Source organism: Sitodiplosis mosellana, unplaced genomic scaffold (genome assembly GCF_009176505.1).
Source record: "Sitodiplosis mosellana isolate CC-2019 unplaced genomic scaffold, AAFC_SMos_1.0 Smas_scaffold_6191, whole genome shotgun sequence".
In the NCBI taxonomy this organism is placed as follows: Eukaryota; Metazoa; Arthropoda; class Insecta; order Diptera; family Cecidomyiidae; genus Sitodiplosis; species Sitodiplosis mosellana.
In genome coordinates, this window is record NW_022601432.1 from 1333879 (window position 1) to 1356350 (window position 22472).

Below are 22472 nucleotides of genomic sequence, written 5' to 3' on the forward strand. Positions count from 1 at the left end.
TTTTAATTCGATGCCAATCTGAATAAATACGCCCGTTCACTTTCACTCCACACACGCACACAAACAAATTTTTGTCTCATTCACTTGCTCGCTCCTTCGATCACGCTCTCACTTTATATGCGAGCATCATAATGTTATTTAGCAATCATCTGCACACACACAGAATATAGATTGATTATTATTGTACTATTTGTTTTGACAAAAACCATGCGTCGAACTTTTCAAATTTACCACCAACCGGAAACTTTTCGACTAAAGGAAAACCATCAATATTAACGATTTAATAAAGTTCTGCATACGCCTTTTATCAATGCAATGATTCGCTGCCATCGTCTCTTTTTCTCATACTCATCCCAATCCAATGAACCACTTCAATGCTCTCTTCAGTTCCGTTCTCAGGTTATGGTTGGCATTCTTTTGGTGTGTTTCATTATTAAACACCCGTGCTAAATCACATCTATCGACACAGGGCCAAGCATAACTCTTCCGAGAAATGAGTCGGGCTCTCAGGAGCATTTTCACTTTCTCCCTATTTTGTTATGCTGGCTGTTTTTTGTTACATTTCTCTCTCTCTCTCACTCGGTCGCTATCCAAGCAACAAACGAGTTTTTTAGTTGGTGACACCTTTGTTTCTATACACGGCAAAACCATTCAAGTTTGCACTCATAATCGAATTTGGGCGAAGTTTAAGTAAATGGAAAAAGTCATTTTCAGCATTAATTTCTTGTGAGTGAATGCTGAAACTCACAAACGACAACGATGAAGCTTTGTCAACCGACCGCTAATTTTCATGGGCTAATTTTGCTTCACCAAAACTGATAAGAATTTCAAGTGAAACGAAAATTCAAAACAAATTCGTTCCAACAAAGTGAGCATTTCAAGAGAAATAACTGTAGCAGAAGCAGCAGCAGCAACGTTTTCTCCTCCATTCTTTACATCTAAGTCAGCTCTCTGTTTCTCTTTTGAAGCTTGTTGGACTTAGTCATCGTATCGTTCTTCTTTTTCTTGCTCTGCCACGATTCAATCACACAGCACGGCAAGACACAAGCTTTTTGCAAATTAAAATGGTAAAAAGGTAAAATTCGAAAGCATGGTTTTGGTTTTGTGACGGTAGTTGATAAGTTGTGGATACAAAAGTTGTTTTGTGGTCGCATGCTAGATAATTAGCATTTTGCACTCAACTTTGATGCCGACGAGAGTAAATGAGAGAGAGAGAGAGAGAGCGTGATCGTGAGCGTGAGAGCAAGCGGGAGAGAAAAAGAGTATTTGCAAAACAGCAAATGATGTTGGAACATCACAAATAAATACCAGGAAACAAAAAAATACGAAAATAATTCTTATGCAATGGTGTTTCGGTCGCAAAGGAAATCGAGAGGAACGGGGGAAAAAATGACATTAAATAATTTCTTCCTGATTATGCTCAACAAATAATACTTTGCACCCATGACACACATCCAACAGCATATTACAAAGCGAATGAGGGAGATGAAGAGAAAGAGTGTTAGAACGGGTGTTGCAGAGAAAAGAAAAGGATGGCACGGGGTTTCACCGGGGAGAATGGAGGACAATGCGACTAAAACAACAATCGCACAACCAGTTCATGTACATAAATGAACACCGAATAAAATCTCTAGAGGCTCGTAAAGATCGAAATTGATATGATACTTGAGTGTGTATATATATGAGTGTATGCGTGTGATTGCTACAATACACGACCGAATGAAAATCAGAAGAAAAAATAACATAAACGAAAGCAAAGTACACACACACACACACCGAATGGATTAGATTGGAAACGAAAGCTTGGGGACCAGTCAAACAACAGCACGAGCTCGCCAAAAAGCGTTGCGAAAGAGTGAAAGAAAAAGCTGGATAGAGAGAGAGAGAGAGAGAGAGAGAGAGAGAGAGAGAACGAAAGGGGGAGATAAAGACACATGACATCAAGAACAAGAAAATACAAAAATCGAGGACAATCTTCGAAGAAGCTGCATGCTCGAATAATAAGTATTTACGCGAGAAAACACAACGCTAAAGCTTAGTTGCGTGACATCCGGTCCGGATTCAGTTATTCAATATCTGCTGTATGATGACAATAAAGACGCTTTCTCTCTCACCCTCTATCTGCCTCAATCACTCTCTCGCTCTCTCCATTGCTCTCGTTCGGTGTCCCTCGTTAAAGCTAAGACAACGAAAATACATACACACGAGAGACAGAACGAACGAGAGAAAATTTTGAAATGCGCGCGCGAGGCACCAGCAAGCAAACAAGCAAACGACACAAGACAAAAAAAAACGTAATACAAATAAAGATTGAGAAATTGTGAGTGCGCGACAAATAGCTGAATGTTGAATAGCTTCCCATCTTTATAGGCATCTTGACACCAAGAATAAGTATGGCTCAAACTCTTCCGCAATCACAGCGTAAACGTCGCACTCGCTCGCCCACTCACTCTGTCGCTTCGTTCCATCCGCCGCTTTCTCTCTCTTTGTCACTTTCTCGCCACGTCGACACAACAACAACTCTTGCTTGTTGTTGCTGCTGCCTCCGTGCTGCGTGTGTCTACCAATTTTGCTTCGCTGCTTGTTATTGTTATTATTATTTTTATTGCTAATATTTAAAAACAGACAACGGTATTTTGTAAATCTCACTCCTCAATATTATTATATCTATCTGCTAGCTGTTGTATTTGTGGATGGATGTGTTATGGGTGTTAGCTTGGAGCCGTGTATCCAAGTCGAACGCAAGAGACGGCTCGTTCTGATCCATACATTAATACACACAATCCAAGTTTTTCGAGCTACACTCACATACACACACACACACTGCATGGCGATAAAGGGTGGGAGCGAGAGCAAAAGAGAGAAAAAAAAACGAACTGTCTATTTATTTATTTTCCAACTCTTCGTTTCGCGATAAATTGAAGTCAATCATTTTGCTGTCATCCATTTTTATTATTGACTCTAGCAAACATTGTCGATGCGAACGAATAGGAGGGGAGGCAAAAAGTGGCTGGATATGGAAAAGCAGTAAAAAAAAATAATAATATAGAAACAACAACGTTAGAACAAGGAATAAAATATAGCACATATAAATGTGTAAATGTAGGGTAACATGAGCCGAATGCGGATAAATTTTCGGCTTTTCGTCTAAATTCCATGCGTTCAAATCGTTTTCGGTTTTCGCATTTTTCTCTCTCACTCTCATCGCATTGTTGTTTTTTTTTTGGATTGTTGGTTCTGTATTTTCGTTTCTTTCGGGTTTTGTTGTTGTTATTTTTTGTTTGGCGAGAAAATTGAGGAACAGATAAACGGAGGAAACGAAACAAATAAGTGCCTTCTAAATAATAACCACTTGAAAGTCCTGCCGCAATGGACTGTAATTAAACAAGCACAGAGACAAACCAATAAACCAGAGATGAAGCAGAAAAAGATAACCGCCGGAAGTCTATTGAAAAAGCTTTCGGCCAGAGCAAGCATACACAGAGACACACACAAGCTCGTTCGCCTTACTCGGTCTTTCGTTTGTTCGTTCCATTTATTAGCGATAAAATTTTCGAAATCGTCCCATTCGATTGCCGGTTATCCGGATTTGCCCTCTTTCACGCTATGCGTTTTTTTCCTCTATTCTTTTCTCTCTCTCTCTCTCTCTTTCTTTGTCTCTCTGTGTTTTTTTTTCTGGTTCGGTACTAGCTACCGTTTACTCACAAACACTTTATAAAATGTAATAAAATGCTCATCCGAGTAATATCGATCGTTAGAGCGACTAGAGCGCATTCTTCCTTTACGATATATAAATATACATCGCACAACAATCACATTAAGGGCAATATATTTTAGTTCTTCGCATTTTTTGTTGTATGTTCATCTTAGTCGCATCTTTCCATTCTTGGTATTTGTATTGGATCGCTGTGTGCGTTTTTTCCCCCACTCTCTCTCTCTCTCTTCATCTACTTCATCTTTTGATACTTTTTTTTCCATCTCTCGTTCGCTATTCACTCACATCATTCATTCGTTTTGTACTCTATCTAGTTGCTACTGTTATTTTTATCTCGCGACCCGTTCGCTATTCAAGCGAACCACAGAACGGGAGATAGAGTGAGTGATTCTCGAGCGCGCGAGCAAAAACAACTACACTTTGCCCAATTGACTTTTATACTCATTCTTCAACTCCCCGAACAACATCAGCAACAATAACAACAACAAGAATAACAGCAGCGACAGCAGCAGCAGCATCGCCACCGAAAAAAAAAGTTCTTCTGTCTAATGTTCTGCATATTGAGAGTTTTGTGGTCGGCATAGACTTTCAACATTTGGCCATTTGTATGCGTTCCCCAATCCATTGCCTTTATTCGATGTGCGAGCGCAATATTTTTTTCCCACTTCGTTTTTTTTCTCTCTCTGTTCATTTGTATCCCTTTAGAGCGTGAGCGTTTGTTCGGTCTCTTCTTTTTTTTCTTTGTTGATTTCATTTTATCAATCTTTTTCCTGTTCTTTCTTCGTCCGGTTTTTCGCCAACGCACATACACATACACGCAAGTAACAAAAAACTTTATCTATTTTCTTTTGATGATTTTCGATGGTTATTATAAATGTGTTTTGATCCTTTGATACTTCGTATATATTCAATAAGCTAATTGATTCAAATCATGATAACGGCCAAAGTAGAAAACTTAGACGGGATACTCGATCGGTTGGTCGGTCGATTGGACATTCTGTCACATGCGACATACACACAACAAGCACCCAGCACAGTCGCTCATTTATATGAGCATAACAACCATTAAAATTCGTCGTTACATCGCCGAAAAAGTTCTATGATAGACCCATTGACAATCACTTTGGTAGAATAATATCAATTAATTGATTCATATTTTTTCATTATGCAATTTCAAGTTCTTTTCGTTTTCTTTCACATTTTTCTTTCTATCTCTTTCTCACTCTCTCTTTGCTTTTACTTTTTCGTTCAGTGTCAATCGCTTTTTTCTGTCTCTCGTTCACGTTCAGTGCATGTTCAATGTGTACCGTGGTGTATACAGTCACCAGCGACATGTACCGCATGCGACAAAAGTCGCATTGACATGAAAAGAGCTAAGAAAATTAGCTGTATTCGTTGATGGCAGTTCCATTAGTTGTGCGCTATACTCATTTTCTCATTTTCCGTTGGAACTTCCAATATGGAAAAAAAGAAGCAGAAAAAGCAAAGGAATGCGAGACATGAGATGGTATGGCAAAGAGGACTGAAGAGAGCAGTGCAAAAAATGAAGAGAAAAAATGAGCGTGCGTTGGGTTTTATTTACAAAATTTGACAAAAGTATAGTAGTGTTTAAAATGTCGTTTGAAGTTAATATATATTTCGTTTTTTTTTCCTTTCATCGTATCTTCAGGGCGACTGACTGGTGGACGGCAATATGGAGCAGAGCTGTCAATTTCAATGACCTGACTGGCGGACAAGGTTGTTTGACGTGTGCCCGTTCACTCTCTCACTCTCTCTTGGGCCGGGTGAGTCTAGCCGCTGCGTTGAAATTCACACAGCGAACGATATGGCAACCGAATATGCCGCTGTTCGGTACACACAAGCGACAGAGAGAAATGAAGAAAGTTTTGTTTTAAGTGATGTCATATTTGACATTAATCGCATATGTTCGCTGAACTAATGACTGTGCACAAATAGCAAATGCTTTGGGATAATTTATCATTGATATCAGACGGAGAGCATTAAAGCGATGCCACATACCATTGACGTACCCATTCTCTTTCTCTCTCTCTATCTCTCTCTCTCTCTCTCTCTTTCTCTCACACACACTAACACTCAAAATCTCCTGTACTCACTCATTCGCCAATGCTCACATCACGATGCCACATCATACCAAATATTTGTTTAAGGTGTTCAGTTTAATATGGTACGTGATATAGTAGAAATTAAATTATCGACTGAAAATGGAATGATGACAACGACAGCGATTGTGTTGATAAAACACTTTGGATTTCGATGAAATGAGCCATTTGTGTGTGTTCCGTAGGGTGGTCATGGGATTCGTATGGACTAGTACAGTAGTCTATCTGTTGGTACCATTGTCGATTATCATTATATCGTTGTTGTTGTTGTTGTTGTTGTTGTTGTTGTTGTTGTTGTTGTTGTTTGTCGCACACGCGTAAATGAACCTCATTTTCAGTTAATTCGATGGCAATCAAGAAAAATCACATTATTACAAATTATTTAAGAGCGGGAAAATTGAAAGTTCAGCCAGTTAATGTCATTGTTAACAATAAATACTTTCATTGCCATTCGCTTCCATTTTATGGAACTGTAAATAACGTGTCGTTATCCCATCGTAAGTTCGACATAAATGCGGATAAATCGTTTGAAATGCGTTGATGTCGGTGTGGCTGCTGTTACGGTGGCTTCTCATCGTTTATTTTCTTTACTCGTTCACCCCAGTCACTTACTTGCTACCGTTGCTCACCCCGAGCACTTCTGTGGTCGACTGCAGTTAAATCAACGCAACAAACAAACATAAATGTGTGTGTTTTTTTCGGGTGCCGATTTTCTCTTTCATACCGCTGAATTGTATACACGATGAGAACGTACACACAAACATATATATTTTACGTATCCAATTTCGATTTCGAAGGATATCGTTCATGTGAAAAATAACCTTTTAGCGTGTTAGCAATCGACAGGAATGGCAGAAGGAAAGGGACAGAGAAAGAGCAATGTAAAGCTCAAGAAAGCGGCAATAGATTAACCTTATCTTATCAATATAGTATAAACAAGACGAAACACACGAATACAAAATGTGGGAAAGGTAAAGTGAGCAAAAGCCAACGAGTTAACATCAGCTCGGGCAAATCAACGAATGAAATCGGAGCAGTAGAGCTAGAGAGAGAGAGAGAGAGAGAGAGAGAGAGAGAGAGAGAGAGAGAGAGAGAAAAAAAGAACGAGAACGAAAGTGAAAACGTAAACAATCTCTCACGCACCCACCCACTCACCTTTTTATGCTCTTTCAAATCTCGTGAGTTAAGTTGAATTGAAAAACCAAGATTATTGTTTGGAATTGAATTCAAGAATTGTGTGTATGTGTTTGTGTATGTGTGTGTGGCTGGATGTGATTTCGCTGTTGATGCTGTTGCTGCCGTCGTTGCTCTTTTCATTGATGCTATTACCATTTAGCTCAGTTTTACTATTCTTTCTCACTCCGACTATGAGTTGAATGTTGCTCGTACCAATGAATTTCGCCCTCAAAATGGAACGGAACGTTCATCAAATTGGTGTATATTTCGTGCAAGATACCCATTGCCATATAGTACGACAATTTCACATTTTGCGATTGTAACACAACAAACACTTGACTTCAATTATTTTTATGTGACTCGTTTTTATTGTGTATGAGCAAATCGTTATTTTGCCTTTTTTTGCCTGCCTGCATATTCACTAGCTATTTTTGCTCTCATCTCTGTGCTGTGTGCGTTTTCGCTAACAATTTCGTTTCCTTTGTCTCCATCACGTTTATTTTATTACTTTATTTCCTTAGCCATTTGGCTGCTCTCAAATTGACTTCGATATTTTCATAGGACCGCAGATAATCACCTGATTTTCTACCTATACTTCGTTTCGGCAATATTTCGACGCCTTCCATTCCATCTCAGTGCGTTTTACTTTCTCTCTTTCTCTACCTCTGCATACCGGTCTTGCTATATCACTCTCTCCCTCTCTCCCTCTCTCTCTCTCTGTGTGTGTGTGTACGGATGCCTTTTATATTCTATCTGCGTTTTCGGCTTTGTTTTCGTTTCCGTTTGCAGTGGAGCGAGAGGAGTACGAATGCGAGCACTTTTGCTTGATTTTATTTTATTTTTATGGCTATATTTTATTTGTAAAATAGGTATCATGCAACTGTTAAACTTGAATGGCACACGATGGGAGTATTGATCTACCCCAAAATGAAATGAAATGAAACGAAACGAAACGAAACGCTTACTATGGATTGTGTTATTACGGGCTCTTGTCAGCCGAAACGGCTATTACCTTGTCAATATCGAGAGACAACGAGCCCAAGCTCATACATACACATACACACCGATATACCATACAACGGTGGCGGTAAACGGCAATGGCACAATGCAGCGGCACAGATGGAGGATAGATAGTGAGATGACAGGATGAGATGCGAATTTAAAAAAATGACAATACACACACAAACACACAAAACCGACTGAATTCCATTGTTGAGAGAGAGAGAGAGAGAGAGAGAGAGAGAGAGAGAGAGAGAGAGAGAGAGAGTGGTGGTGATGGTTCGGTTGAAAAAAAATACGACATAAAAATGCCATATAACAACAGCCATAACAATGATAGCAAAAAATTGCAGACGACGCATACGCACTATTTCGCGTTGCTCAAATGGCCACCGGAATAAAAACAAAAGATTGGCCGTAAAGTGTGGAAGAAAAGTTTCCCATCGCTCAATTCACTTTTCGAGAGCAGCGTACAGCATAAAAAGAGAGATAGAGAGAAAAAGCAATGAGAAAATATTGCGAAATGCTCACATATTATTATCCCGACATCAAGAAAATGACAAGATGAAGCAAATATAGATGAAGAGGATCGGCAACAGCCGATGATGACGGCGATGTCGTCGTCTTTGTCCAGAGTTTGAGCGAAAAGTGTAGAAGGCGCGCACAAGAATGAAACAAAGCAAAAGATAAAAAGAAACTGATGGGAAACAAGAAAAATTGCAACCGGAGATGATAAAGGGGGAGAGTACACCGATCTATCTCTCACCCTGTGTTGCTCAATGCCTTCACTTGCTTGCACGGTCGCCTGTGTGTCACAAGACACACATACACACACAAACGTTGAACCATCGCTCTCTCTCTCTCTCGCTCTCTCTCTCTCACTCTCGACCCAACTGGAACCGGAGACATAAGAGCCGAAATAATGTACAGATCGTTATGCTGTTGAGTGTTATTGCTCGATATACACATTCGCAAAGAAAGAGCCGAGCCGAACTGAGAGAAAGAGAGAGAGAGAGAGAGAGAGATCCATATTGCACGTTACGTTACATTACACAAACAACTGCACCGTAATGTCGAAATAAGCTTTCCTAGCTATGGGCATTGTTTAAATGTACACAAAGTTGTTGTTTGCTTGTGCGATACGATTACCAATGAAAGTATCTAATTGAATTAAAATTGATATATCCAAACGGTATTGGTTTTCGGTGATAGACAGGGAGAGAGAAAGAGCGCGCACAAGCGAACGAACGAGCAAGAGAGATAAAAGATTGTGTGTGAAAGAGAGTGTGTGTATGTTGCTGTGAACAATATGCTCGCTTCGGTATATTCCCTTCAAGCGATTCATTGTATATTTCACCGAGATTCTATTTCAACGGCAAACCGATGATAGATATTTTCTCGCTTGCCATACTGGTTCGCTCTCATTGATTCGCTGAAATGCTCATCTTCCGTGTGCTTCTCCGTCTTTTAGTGTGTTTTCTATCACTTTCGCTTATTCTCGTGTCGGTTTTCGCTCCATCTTTTTGTCGCCCTTGGCATCGTCAACGAGCAAAAGCACAACAAAAATGCATCGAGAAAGAGACAAAACCAAGGACTGTATGCGAGTGAGAGAGAGAGAGAGAGAATGCGCGCGTACATTCAACGGCTCCAAATAATACGTGTGGTCGATTTGAGTTCGGCAGTTCAGAGCTTCGGCAAACATACACACGCAACTAAACGATCTGGTGCGCTTTACAACGCCATACATACATTTTCATCTAAATTAACCGTATAGATTCGGTTACATAAGTTTTATGATTGGTTGCCGGGAGCTATTTAATGTCTTGAAGAAAGACGAAAGACAGCGTAACAATCTCTCGCTCACTTGTTTGAGTTTGCTTACTTGCTTACTGGCTGAAAATAGACGAATTGAAATAAAATGAGGACCACCACCGTCAGAACAGCAATGTGTATACATTTGTGATCCAGACCCGATGTTGAAGCAGCGTTTGTTAGACAAAAATACTCTAACACAAGATTTTATCTTCAAAAAGAAAATAAATGTTGCTAGCTAAGAAAAGAGCCAACATCGACATCACTAATAACAGACTGGCCAACTTTTCATCGACGATACGATGGAATGGCAAACACAACAACAAGCAGAAAAAAAAATTGTTTGGTTTGCGTATCGCTTTCACTTCAGTCACTCTCATCTCTTGCTCCCACACTTCTCTTTCTTTTTCACTTTTTTCGACATTTTTCACACCCGCTTTTTTTACCACTGCTCATTTCATTCCACTGGAAAATACTTTACTAACTATCAGAGCATTAAAATGTTCGACCTCACGTTCTTTAGACATCGTTTCATTAGATATGTTCTTTTTCGCGCTTCACGCATACGAAACGAACAGTGTGTTTGTGTGTGTGGTGAGAGAGACAGAGACAGAGAGAGAGAGAGAGCTGTTTGTGGCTAGCTGGCTGGCAATCGGTTGCATGGGCTAATATCCACTGTTAGATTCATTGTCCTTTTTCACTCATTGAAATTTTCAACAACTATGCCAAGCAATAAATGCGTCGCTAAAACGGAACACAACGAATGGATGAAATGAAAAGATGTATAGATAACGTAGTATAACCAGAAAAATGAACGTATTTTATTTTATTGGAAATTTTTGCGTTGCTGCAGTCATCGAAAAGAAGGGGAAAACTGATTCTCTCTCTCTCCCACTTTCGTGATATAGATGATGCTCTATTTCAATCTGATTTGGTCATTGCCATTGCCATTGCCACTGGTATTTCTATTGATGCTGCTTTGCGTTGGTAAAGAGTATCAACTTCAAGGGGCAAATCACCACTGAAAAGACTGAAAGCATCGAAATCCACCGAAAACAACTGAAAAGTACTGAAATGAACTGAAAAATATTTTCAGTACTTTTCAGTGTTTTTCAGTATCAAAATAGATCGCGATTTTTGACAGTTGAAATTCGTTTTGACAGACCTGCCATCTATTCATTTTTCTCATCGAAAGGGATACATTGGGCACTGAAATTACTGAATTCAATTTTTCAGTAGTAATTCGCCCCTTGGTCGACTAACTTCTTCATGTGCAGCAATCGTCTTCGTTTTGCTGCTCATTCAAAAAGTTTAATATATAAATGTTCTGTTTGTTTCTTCTCAATTTCCGCTGTTCAGGGAGTAAGATTTCGATCAAACTGCCTGATGCTGGTGGTAGTGGTGATGTTCGTGTTCGTGTTGGTTTCTGATTTTCTCATTCAGATCGTCGGTTGCGGTTTGCTGTTGTTGTTGTTGTTGTTATTTTTGCTGTTTTCGGCTGTGTCATCGATTGAATGCTGATTGAAAGCAGAAGCGCGCACAAATATCTCATTCATATATAAAAGACATGCTACACATATATCAAATCGCTCATACATTCGCCGCAATCACATTCGAGCGAACCCTGTGATTCGAATGTACAAATTCCTGGAATCCAATCGACCATTGGACTAAAACAAATGTAATCACAGTTCTAGCTAAAAGTCACGTAGATTGTACTCATAATAGATCATACATATAGATATCTATATATTATATAGTTCGGACGAATCGAAGGCGATACATTACGGAATTGAAAGAGGCGATGGTGGTGGTGATGGTGGTGGCCGAGCGCTAACGTTCGATCACGCGCACGCATGAGCGCTTGTGGCTAATGTAACCGAATCGCATCGACATATTTTGAACGTCATTAATGTTCTAGACTCCACCCTAGCTGTCTCTCTTTTGCTTGCGCTCTTTGTTGAAATTTAATGCAATATCGTCAACAAATCAATGGATGTTTTGCTCGCCCTCTGAATCGAAATCACCAAGTTTTTCGCCACTTGTCTTCAGGAAAAACAGAAACACACAAACAATAACACGTCATGAGAAGTAGAAGTAGAAGAAGATGAGGGAGAAAAACACCAACGAGAAACGGCAGCAGCAGCAGCAGTAACAGTAGCAAGCAAGTAAGCGAACAAGAAACTTTCACAACTCAATCATCGGGGAGTCGAAAGAATGAGCTTATCAATGTGTAAAAAAAAAGTTTTTTCATCCACCACCGACAAAAAAAAAATCCCCATAACAGATATTAACTGATGTGTAAGTGAAAATTTATTCACAGTCAATACATTTTATCGGCGCTTTCTTTGCGGCCCGTCTTCAGCCGCAAAATTACAAAGGAAACAAAAAAGAAACAACCAGCAACCGTTGGCACCACAAGAAAAATCAACGTCACTGAGTCGACGAGGATCTAATTAAAATTTCGACTGTTGCTCTCTGCGAGAAAGCGGCGGAGCGCGTTCATTATGTAGCTTGGTACATACCCATGAAACAAATGCCATTAAAAATCTGTTTAGAACGTTAAGTCGGAAGAAGGAGGAGAGAAAATTCAATGTAATTTTACAGACTGTGAACAGTAATTTTGCATGATGCGCTACGCTCTAGCACAACGTCTCATTGGTAAATGACCAACGCACATCGAAGCGAGAATACATTTGTTATTGTCACGCCGGATCAGAAATATTTCGTGGTAACGCATTTCCATCGCTGTGTTAGACACATGAAATTCCAATTTGTCTTCGAAAATTGATGCAATCGCAAGTGTGTCTTTTTTTGACATAGAATTATTTCTGAAATGAAACTTTTTCCAGTGAATTGTTCCTGCAGATAGCACGGTTAAAAAAGAATTTATTCATTAATTCTATCGTTTACCATTTTTGAAATGCGAATAATTTTATTATTGCTCAAATTGAATAAATTTAAATTTTTCTTCGAAACCAACGCAACATTTTCTGTGTTTCGAAATAAAGACTTTTCTTGGGGAAACGTGTATTTGATGAACATTTGAACAATGACGATCAATGAGAATCAAACGCACATTGGGACATATACGTGTTTTATTCAGTAGAAGAACCAAAAAGGAAGCTCTATATTAAAATGTTATTCTTATTAGGTAAATCATTGGATTTAAAATAATAACTACTCAAAAGTACAATAGAATATATTGTTTTTTTTTTCAACCAAGGTCTTTGACAATCCAATGGACACTGAGTATATGCCATAGGTTGCTATCGTTATTATGCATACAAAGTTCAATTGATCCACACATATGTGTACAAACGAAAAAAGTTCGCTTTATTCTCTGGTGATTGCAACGATTTTGTCTCCGGTAAACAAGTTAACAGGGAAAGAAACAAGCGAATCCAACGAGTTCACAAGTGCCTTATAATATTGAACCCCAAAATTATTCAAAGTGCATTTCGTGCTTTAAAAAATGATTTTTGAAAAAATGTTCTCATTAAAATGAATTTAACTAAATTCAAATTTCGACCTTAAAGGTGAGAGAGACAAAATAAAATGATGATTTTACGACAAGCTTTTGATTTATTCATTTCACCTATACCAAACCGCAGGTTAGAAATATGTCTTAGAATAATGTTGAACATGAAACGGTAACGCAAAATCATAACGGGCTGGAGCATAGGATCGACAAAGAGAATGCGAGATTCACTATCTCATATGAGAATCTAATGATTTGGCCCAGCAAACGTTGCATTTTGCGAAAATTGCTACATTTTATGTATTGAGGTAAAACCAGTGATTTATTGCTCCAATTTTATTCCTCATAAGATCCATGACGTAAAATATTAATCGATGGTTTTCTTAAAATGTGTGCAGTGAATTCTGTGAGCCATATGGTTTTTGCATCCATAGAATGGCAAACCGGCCTCAATGAATATATATATATATATATATATATATATATATACATGTGTATAATGTGTATCCAATCGAAGAAAACTGTGTGCACAGTAAAATTAAAATCTTGAAAATCGATTCAAATTTTCACTTGCTCCAACTCCATCCGTCTCTCTTTTCGTATGGCCGAATCCATTCAATTCATTACGATCGGCCACAAAATTAATGACAGAGAACCGATGTGAAAGCAGCTCCGGTGCACACTCACGTATAGAGTTGCAGTTCGTTTTATGGATCAATACACCACCACTTATTCGCATATGCAAGCACAAATTTTTGGACATACAATTACAATTTCACTAGAAACTCTGAAACTCTGGTCGTCTATTAATTGATGGTGCTGACGATGTAAAATTATTTGTTGCCACCAGAAAGCAAGCAAACGATAAAGAGAGAGAGAGAGAGAGAGAGAGAGAGAGAGAGAGAGAGAGAGAGGGAGAATGAAGCATAGACAGAAAAAAAGTGGATGCTAGACAATAATGGAACGCGTACATGCAGTCTTTTATTTAAATTCCTCCAATACAAATGACTCCGTGCTTCAAATGGGTGTGTGTGTGATTCGCATTGGAAATATGTCTTTGTCGTTGCCATCATCATTATCGTCATCAAACGGCAGCGTTTGCAACATAACACAATGAATCGTTCAATCATATGGGCGAGACAACGGCGCATCATCATTTTATCTTTCATCATAGGGATTTATCATAAGAACCGCGCCAATAAATAATGATCCTATTCAATGAACTGACTAATTAAATAATTTATAACTATGAATTAAAAATTAATTAAAAATCGAACCAAAAACCAAACAGTCACGTACATTTGATGCGTTTTTTTTTTGTCCAAAATGAAATTTATTTCTATGCAAATATGAGCGGGAAGAGGTAGAGAGCAACCGTTCGATACATTCAACAAATTTTAATTGGCGCTATGACCGATTACATCATCAATGGATGTGAAAAAATGCTCTTGTTTGCGACAAGTGTTTTTTTTTCTCTGCTACTTCTGCTCCCCCTCTCTGTCACCCTTGTTGACTGGAACTACGGTTCGGCTTTTTTTTTCGCTTGTCATTTTCAATACAAAACTGTAACAACAACAGCAAAGAAAGAAAAAAGAAACAATGGTAGGAAAATGTTTTGTCTATAAAGCCATTTTGATTTCATGCCTCATTTGAGCTCTTATTCCAATACATCACACATACTTTAACAAACGAGATACACACATACATTTAACAAATACAATCTCATCTGGTTCATTCATTCATGATGATTTTCGGATTTAAATAGAGTAGAATAGAGCAAAACAAAGCTCAAAACACGCATATCGAAGGCAGCAAAAGAAACAGAATCGTTTTCGCTCGCCTTCTTGTCGTAGCATTGCGTTGAAACGATAAAGGCATTGAATGTTGTTAGTCACAGCTAACTTTATTAACAAAGCAATTTTTGCTCTAAATGCTGCGAAATAACGTGATTTTCTAATTAAATTTAATTACTTTTTGTACTACGTAGATCAAATGAAGACTGCATTTGACTTGAATCATTATGTGTCGCTACATATTCCCTCTTTTTCTTGTTGCCATTAGCTTTCTCTCACACCATGTCAAAATTCATTGAGCGTTGGGGATACCCGCGTATACCTCTCAAGTGAAACGCATCAAATAAGAAAATGTATTCGCATTCGAAGTTTTTTCCCCCCATCAAATACGACGACGACGACGACCAACCAACGAAAAAAATGCCCCTGTTCGCACTTAAACTCAAGTGGTGCATATATATATATATATATATATATATATATATATATATAGAAGCGCAAAAAAGTGCCAACGTAGCTCACTTCAGTAATGATAAAAGTGAGTGGTACGAAAAAAGTAGAGAAAAAAAGGAACGAGACATGCAATAGCATTGAAAATGAAATTAAGCAATAATTACAATCTCTCGTGTATTCCGCATCGGCGTGCTCCCTTTCCACCAAGTGATCAGCGGCGCTGGACGTGAGCCGACCACCTCGCACCACAGTTGATATTCATTATCAGCTGATAATGGACGATTTTCTCCTTGTAATTTCACCCACAATGGACGCACTGCAAAAGAACAAAGAAAAATATAAAACAACCAAATCGAACATGAAATTTTGTTCTCTTTTTTTCTCTCTCTCTCCACACTCTCTCACAACATTTATTGTGAGCATAATAGAGAATAAATATGTATATATATAAAAAGAATACTAAAAAGGAACCAATACTTCAATGGAATGAATGAATGAACAAACGGACCGACGAACGGGCGATGAATGAATAAATGAATACACAAATAGAATTGAAATTACGCAAATTAAATGCTTTTTGATTGTGTTGTGCCAATAAAAAGTACCATCCGAAGTATATATGATTGCACAATGCACAGCACACGCGACTACTTTTGTTCAGTGCCTGGGTTCATATGTATTATTATGAACGAGATCGATGTGTGTGTGTGTGTGTATGTTTTCTTTTTCCGTGGGTGAGATTCATGTTCGCATGTGTGATTGTGTCTGTACGATGAGCGCTTTATTTTCTGTTAGCATAGATTACAGGTTTATGCATGTGTGCACGGTATGTGTCTGTGTCGATGTGTTTGTGTGTGTGTGTACAAAAAGGCCTCCTCAATTGGGATGGGACACAATTCGCTTTGGGCTAAAAGAATCTCGTAAATTCGATTGTCTATGATTATAATTGGTAGTGAATGGCATACATATTTCAGCATTTACGCACAATTTGGTTCGAATTTATCAATTTATGTATTTATTTGAAGCTGCAAGGCAAAATCTCAACAGAAATCAAGCGCTTCGCTTTTATTTTCACATTTGCTTAATGGATGCTCGAATTCACGTTTCACGTACACGCTCACACAAAATGCGGCCAGGACGAAAGAGTGTTCACTCCAGTGTACACGCACATGTGATTCAATCTATTGTGAATTTTATATATGTGTTCTCTTTTTTTTTAGCGCGTGGTTCTCTCTGTCTCTTTTCTCACTGGCACACACAAACCGTGCCATAGTTTGCTCTTTTTTTTTTCTTCCTCCTGCCCGACGATGAAACGTTGCGAATTTTTTTTTGCTGTTGTTTCGTCTCTCTAGCGTGCATCATGCTTGGATAATGTTGGATGTTGTTTTATCAGAAAACGGCCAATTAAAGAGAGTTATCATTACATTAATTGGCCGCATTAAAAAAAGCTTGACATTTCCCTTTTATCAAATACGTTCGCTAGCTTGCTTGCTTGCTTTTGCTTGCTCTCTATTCCTCGATGGATGCTCGCTCTTTTTTTCATCATGATTTTTTTTTTCAGAGGAGAAGCACTTGCAAATGGAAACATTAGATGGAACATGTGAGTGACCTGTGTGCTATGGGAAACACATTTCATTCGGACAGTGTTTGTGTTCATGATGAGCCACATATTTTCCTCCGAATTTAATTCGAGTTTGTTGTACTTTTTTTCTCTGGCTGCTGCTTCTGTTGCCATTGCTATTGCCCACCGTGCAATATATCACGTAAGTATGATGTCGCCTAAAAATCCTCTTGCCTATACTCTCATTTCTCTCTCTCTCTCTCTCTCTCTCTCCGACTAAGTCATTCGATCTGATGGCTAAGGCAACGGTAATAATATCCTGATGAAAGCCGTTGTGCACGAAAGACTTTTTTGTTTGTGCTTAGAATGTTTTTGCTTTTGCCATCCCTATCCCCCACTTTCTACCTCCAAAAAAAGCTACAAAAAATCATGTGCACGATGCGAGAAAAAAACATTCGAGACGTGACGACGACAACGATGTATCTGGTTGATGAGATATAGACGGTAGCAAACGAATCAACAAATATAAATGATAGAGCACGACAACGACAGCTACGGCAAAAACGACAACGACAACGGCAACTACGACGATGGCGGCAGCGGTGAGCAACGGTACCAGCACACCGAATGATAGCGCACAAAACAGCCAAGCCAAGCAGAAGAAAATTCAAGCAAACACATGAATTTCGTACCAATATTTATTGACATAATATAATTGGAAAAGTGGCTTCCGATCAAAAGAAAAAGTCGAGCTACAGAAGCGAGCGCTATCGAAAAATTGAGATAGAGAGCGAGAGAAGAAAAAACGATACAGCGACGGGCTCACCTCAATATTCGGTCATGTGACTGTCATGGCCCGAAATGAGAAACAAAAATATACGTAGCGATCAAAAAGCGAGTCGTTTGAAAATTTGCGAGCACGGCCAAACGGCAGATAAGGTTGCGGGTGATGAGTCAGGCGGCGCTGGTGAAATACATCTATTTTTGGTTGACATCAACAATCAATTCCTTCAAAACGATGTCAGCGCCGCCTAACTCATCACCCGCAACCTCATCTGTCGTTTGGCCGTGTTTGCGAGAAATTTTTTTTACTTAAAAATGGCGTTAAACATATTTGTCAACATGCTTTTCACGCAAATTCTTCTGTTATATGCATGTACAGTACACGATGGATTTTCTTTTCTTTTGTTGTTGTTGTCATTTTGGCGTTGCTGTTGTTTCTACCGCTTTTCGGCATCGTCAGGCTGTTAATGCCACAGTTTAACTGGTTGGCACTGCTTCCATCAGATAGAACATTCGAATTATGACCTTTCTTCTTCTTTCTTCTACTTATCGCTTTTTTTCTTCTTCATTTTCCCTCTGAACATCTCGTCTTTCAACAACTTTGTGTATGTGTTTTTTAATCTGCTATTCAATTTTTAATATAATACCGTTTTTTTTTGGTGCGAAATGGTTGTTATATGTGAGAGTGTCTCTGTCGCGTGTTTTTTTTTCTTGTGTGATTCGGTGTCGTCAACACAACAAGAGGCAAATTGCATGGCAGGCGCTTAATCGAAATGTTGTCGTAAATGTGAATGCGTTGTGCGTTGTTGTCACTCTTATTTCGTTGCTTTCTTTCTTTAAAAAAAAATTTGCTATTTCAATATCGTCAATATTTAGCTACGCGAATCACTTCGGCACATATACACAGCTCATCACACCATATACACTGACACATAGAGAGTGCAATAGATGGAATTTTAAGGCAGGCAGGCAAGCAGACAGATGAGCTGAACGCGCTCAAGCACGCGCACGCACACACAAACCGTATTCCAACGAGCACACACATTGTTATTTGATGTGCTGTTCGTTTTGTTGCTCGCGCTCCACTGAAGTTCATGATATTGAAGCTGCTCTTGTTGCTGTAATTTGCTGGTTAATTTGGGGATGTGCAAGCTTGCGCTATATAAATTGATAGGATTACGTGACAACACATAAGTATAACACATACGGAGCTAACACAAGATATTTGTTGAAATGTCCCACATTCATAGTTCGCTGCTATCGCATGTATTTGCGTGCGTCTCTCTCTCTCTCTCTTTCTCTGTGTGTGTATGTGTGTAAAAGAGAGATTCGGTAGATTTTTTTTTATCTTTTTCTTCATTTTTTCATTCGTCTTTCATGTGCGCGCGTGAATACATGTCATTTTACGTGGGCATGGTTGAAGTTGTCGGCGGTAGAGAGTAGTAGTTTGAGCACAAGAACAACATTATGCATTAATGATGAGGCAAATTGCGAAAAAAAAACGAAAATCATAAAAATTCGTTTTCGTACATTGGAAAAATTGGTGAAAAAGTTGAAGAAGTGGTAGTGAAAAAAAGCCACCAGTTCAGTCCGACACATGACGAGCGACAGGGAAAAAAGACAATCAGATAGCAAAAAAAAATTAAGAGGAAAAAAGCGGCCGAGAATGGGATAGAGAAAACGATGGAGTAAGTCGCTTCGTATTGAGTGAGGGAAGAGAAAAAAAAGTCTCACACACAAATGATAATAATAATGGCAAACATGTTCAATTCTCATTTCGGTGTTCGGTGGGCACGGTGTGTGCGACAGATATTTCCTTGATACCATACATATATATATATATAAGCTGACTGTTGTTGACGGTGTTATTTGTGTATACAAGATTACTCCATAAAGAGTGATAACAGGGCCCTGTTATGGCTAAATGGCGTCAACATACACACACACACACACACACACACACTCAACCTCCAGAAATATGCAATTTACGTTCGACATTCAGTTCGCCGCCTCATATTTGGTCCGTCCAATTGAAGATGGAGTTATGAAGCGAACGAAAGTAGAAAGAAAAAAGAAAAATAATATTACTTATGTTTGGATATTTATACTTACAATTCACATCCAACGTGATTGAGCTGACGATCGGCATGGTAACATTATTATTTGATGCCTGACATGTATACACCATATGCAGTTGACGTCTTTCAATTTTTTGAAGATTAAGCACATTTTTTACACGATTCCCTGACAAAATGACAGATGTATCATCGAGTAGTGTCGTATCGTGCCACCACGTTACATTCGGCAATGGTCTACCTGCAAAGCGGGACGAAAAATAGACAGAACGTGAGAGAAAGAGAGAAAGAGAGAGAAAAATGAACGACAGCATTAAAAATATGTGATAAGAGAAAATCGGTTGGAATTTCTTGGGTTTGAGAGTTTGGGAATTTAGAAGGAAAACGGAGGAGTTTCGGCGACAACACGAATTGCAATTCGCCGAATGAACAAGCATTGACAGCATTCAATATGGAATTTCAGATTGAAAACGTACGTCAAAATCAGTTCGCATATGTAGAACATAGTGAAGCTAAGGGCAGAAAACAAAAAAGCGAATCACACGGCGGTAAAAACAAGAAAAAAAATACACGAACAAAAAGAAGAAGAAGAAGAAGGAGGAGGGTGTAAGGAGGTGAAGAAAGCATCGAAAGACATCAAATAAACACGAAACGTTCGATGAATAATGCAATAAACGCAACACGCAGCATCGTTTTGGCAAAGCTTTCAAAATTTTGGACATTATTTCGTGCTTCTACTGCTCCTGCTGCTGCTGCTGCTGTTTTTCTTCTCGCTTTATCGCAACGTGGGCAATGTATGTGAATTTGTGCGTATGGATGTTTTTAGTACTACATCAAATGTAGAGCTACTAATCTGCTTTTTTTCTTTTCTTAATACTTTTTGAGTGTTGAAACAAATTATGGTGAATTTGAATTTTATGCTCATATTTTTTATTTAATTTAAACCAAGGGCAGTATATTTCAAAAAAGAAATAAAACCAAGGTCTTGTCATTCATTTTGCAAATAAATAAATTACTTCAAAGTTACTTTGATGAAATACATTTCATGTGGTGCGCCAAAAAATAGTTTGTTGTGAAACAATAAAATAGATTAAGTAACTAAAAACTCAAGAACGCAGAGCAGAGCGGAGCGAAGCGAAGCTCTGCGGTCTTGTTTTTTCTCCGTATGTGTGTTATATTCGTTGCTAATGTTTTGCATGTTTGTGCAGTCGATACTGCTATTGGTGCTGGTACCAATAAAGCGAAAACGAGACAGCAATCACAATCAATCAAACCGAAACGATGTTATTCCTTTCAATAAATTTGAATAAATGACAATTATTATCGCTTTAACTTGGGCGTAATTACGTTAAACAGAAAACCATAAAAATCTTCGATAAATCGCTTATTCGTTTTTCGGCTCTTCGATTTTTGTCGTTCATGCTGTAGCAGCAACATCAACACCATCAGCATATACATACACCGTCTCACACTTGCTGATCCATGCACTATGAGCGAGAGAATGTCATAAAAAAGAATGTGGCTAAGTTAAAAGTTGAATGCGTGTACCGGCTGACAGCCACCGCCACCACCACTGCCATCAAAAAGATGAGAATGAACGAGCAAGAGAGGCAACAACTAACGCAGAACCGAAGCAGCAGCAGCAACAACAGAGTAAAAAAAATTATCGAAAGAAAACAATGAACGTGTATTTTTGGTGGTGGCTGAGAATGGGATCCGTTTTTCGTCGGTTGGTTGTTCTTTTGTTAGTCAACGCTTTTTATGACTTTGACACTTATTGACAAATGTCGCATTTTCATTGCTGCCATAGCGTAAAACTTTCATCCATATGCATTTGCAGCATGAGGGCTTACAACATTCAACATCCGTACACTCGCACACAACTACACGACCACATCAATGGCACTAGCACTGCATGTGTGTGTGTGTGCGTGGATGTTCGGAGTAATGTTATTAGTCGGTTGCTGTCGGTGTAGAAGCTCTCAAATAGCGATTATTTCGTACAATGGAGCATGTTTTGTCACTATAATGTATTACACTGAGTTTTATGCGCTGCTATGATACTGCACGACTCTCTCTCTCTTTCTCTTTTTCTCTCCCTCTCTCGCAATAGTTTTTCGCTTCCTCTCATTCTCGGCTTCCTCTTTGGCTCTCACTGTGTAAAGATTTGAGGCTGGTTTTGCTCTCTTATTCCATTGGTGCGGCTGGTGTCGCTGCTTCGCCGATTCTGGTTTATTGGCAAATGTTTTGGAAATCGTTAACGAAAAATATTCGTATTGTGGCTGTTGTATTTTAAACACGTAATTCTTAAGAAAAATATGGCATTTGGGAATGAAACGGCAAGCCGTTTTTGCAATGAACATTGGTTTTTGTGGAAAAACTCGCGCTGCTACTACTGCCGCTGTTATTGTTGTTGTTCTCCCAGCGCCAATAATCCATTCATTCTCGCTCGCGCTTTCTCTCTCTCTCTCTCTCTCTCTCTCTCTCTCTCTCTCTCTCTCTCT

At 38.8% G+C, this 22472-nt stretch overlaps 1 protein-coding gene across 1 annotated transcript in view; it reads right to left on the bottom strand.

Moving 5' to 3' along the window:
• Positions 1 to 22472, bottom strand: part of LOC129576650 (nephrin-like) — a 112964-nt gene that overhangs the window by 54071 nt on the left and 36421 nt on the right. Inside the window, exons 6-7 of the mRNA XM_055462012.1 lie at positions 20006 to 20209; positions 15714 to 15865 (exon numbers count right to left, since the gene is read on the bottom strand). Of these exons, the coding sequence (XP_055317987.1) occupies positions 15714 to 15865; positions 20006 to 20209 (356 nt within the window). The remainder of the gene's footprint in view (positions 1 to 15713; positions 15866 to 20005; positions 20210 to 22472) is intronic.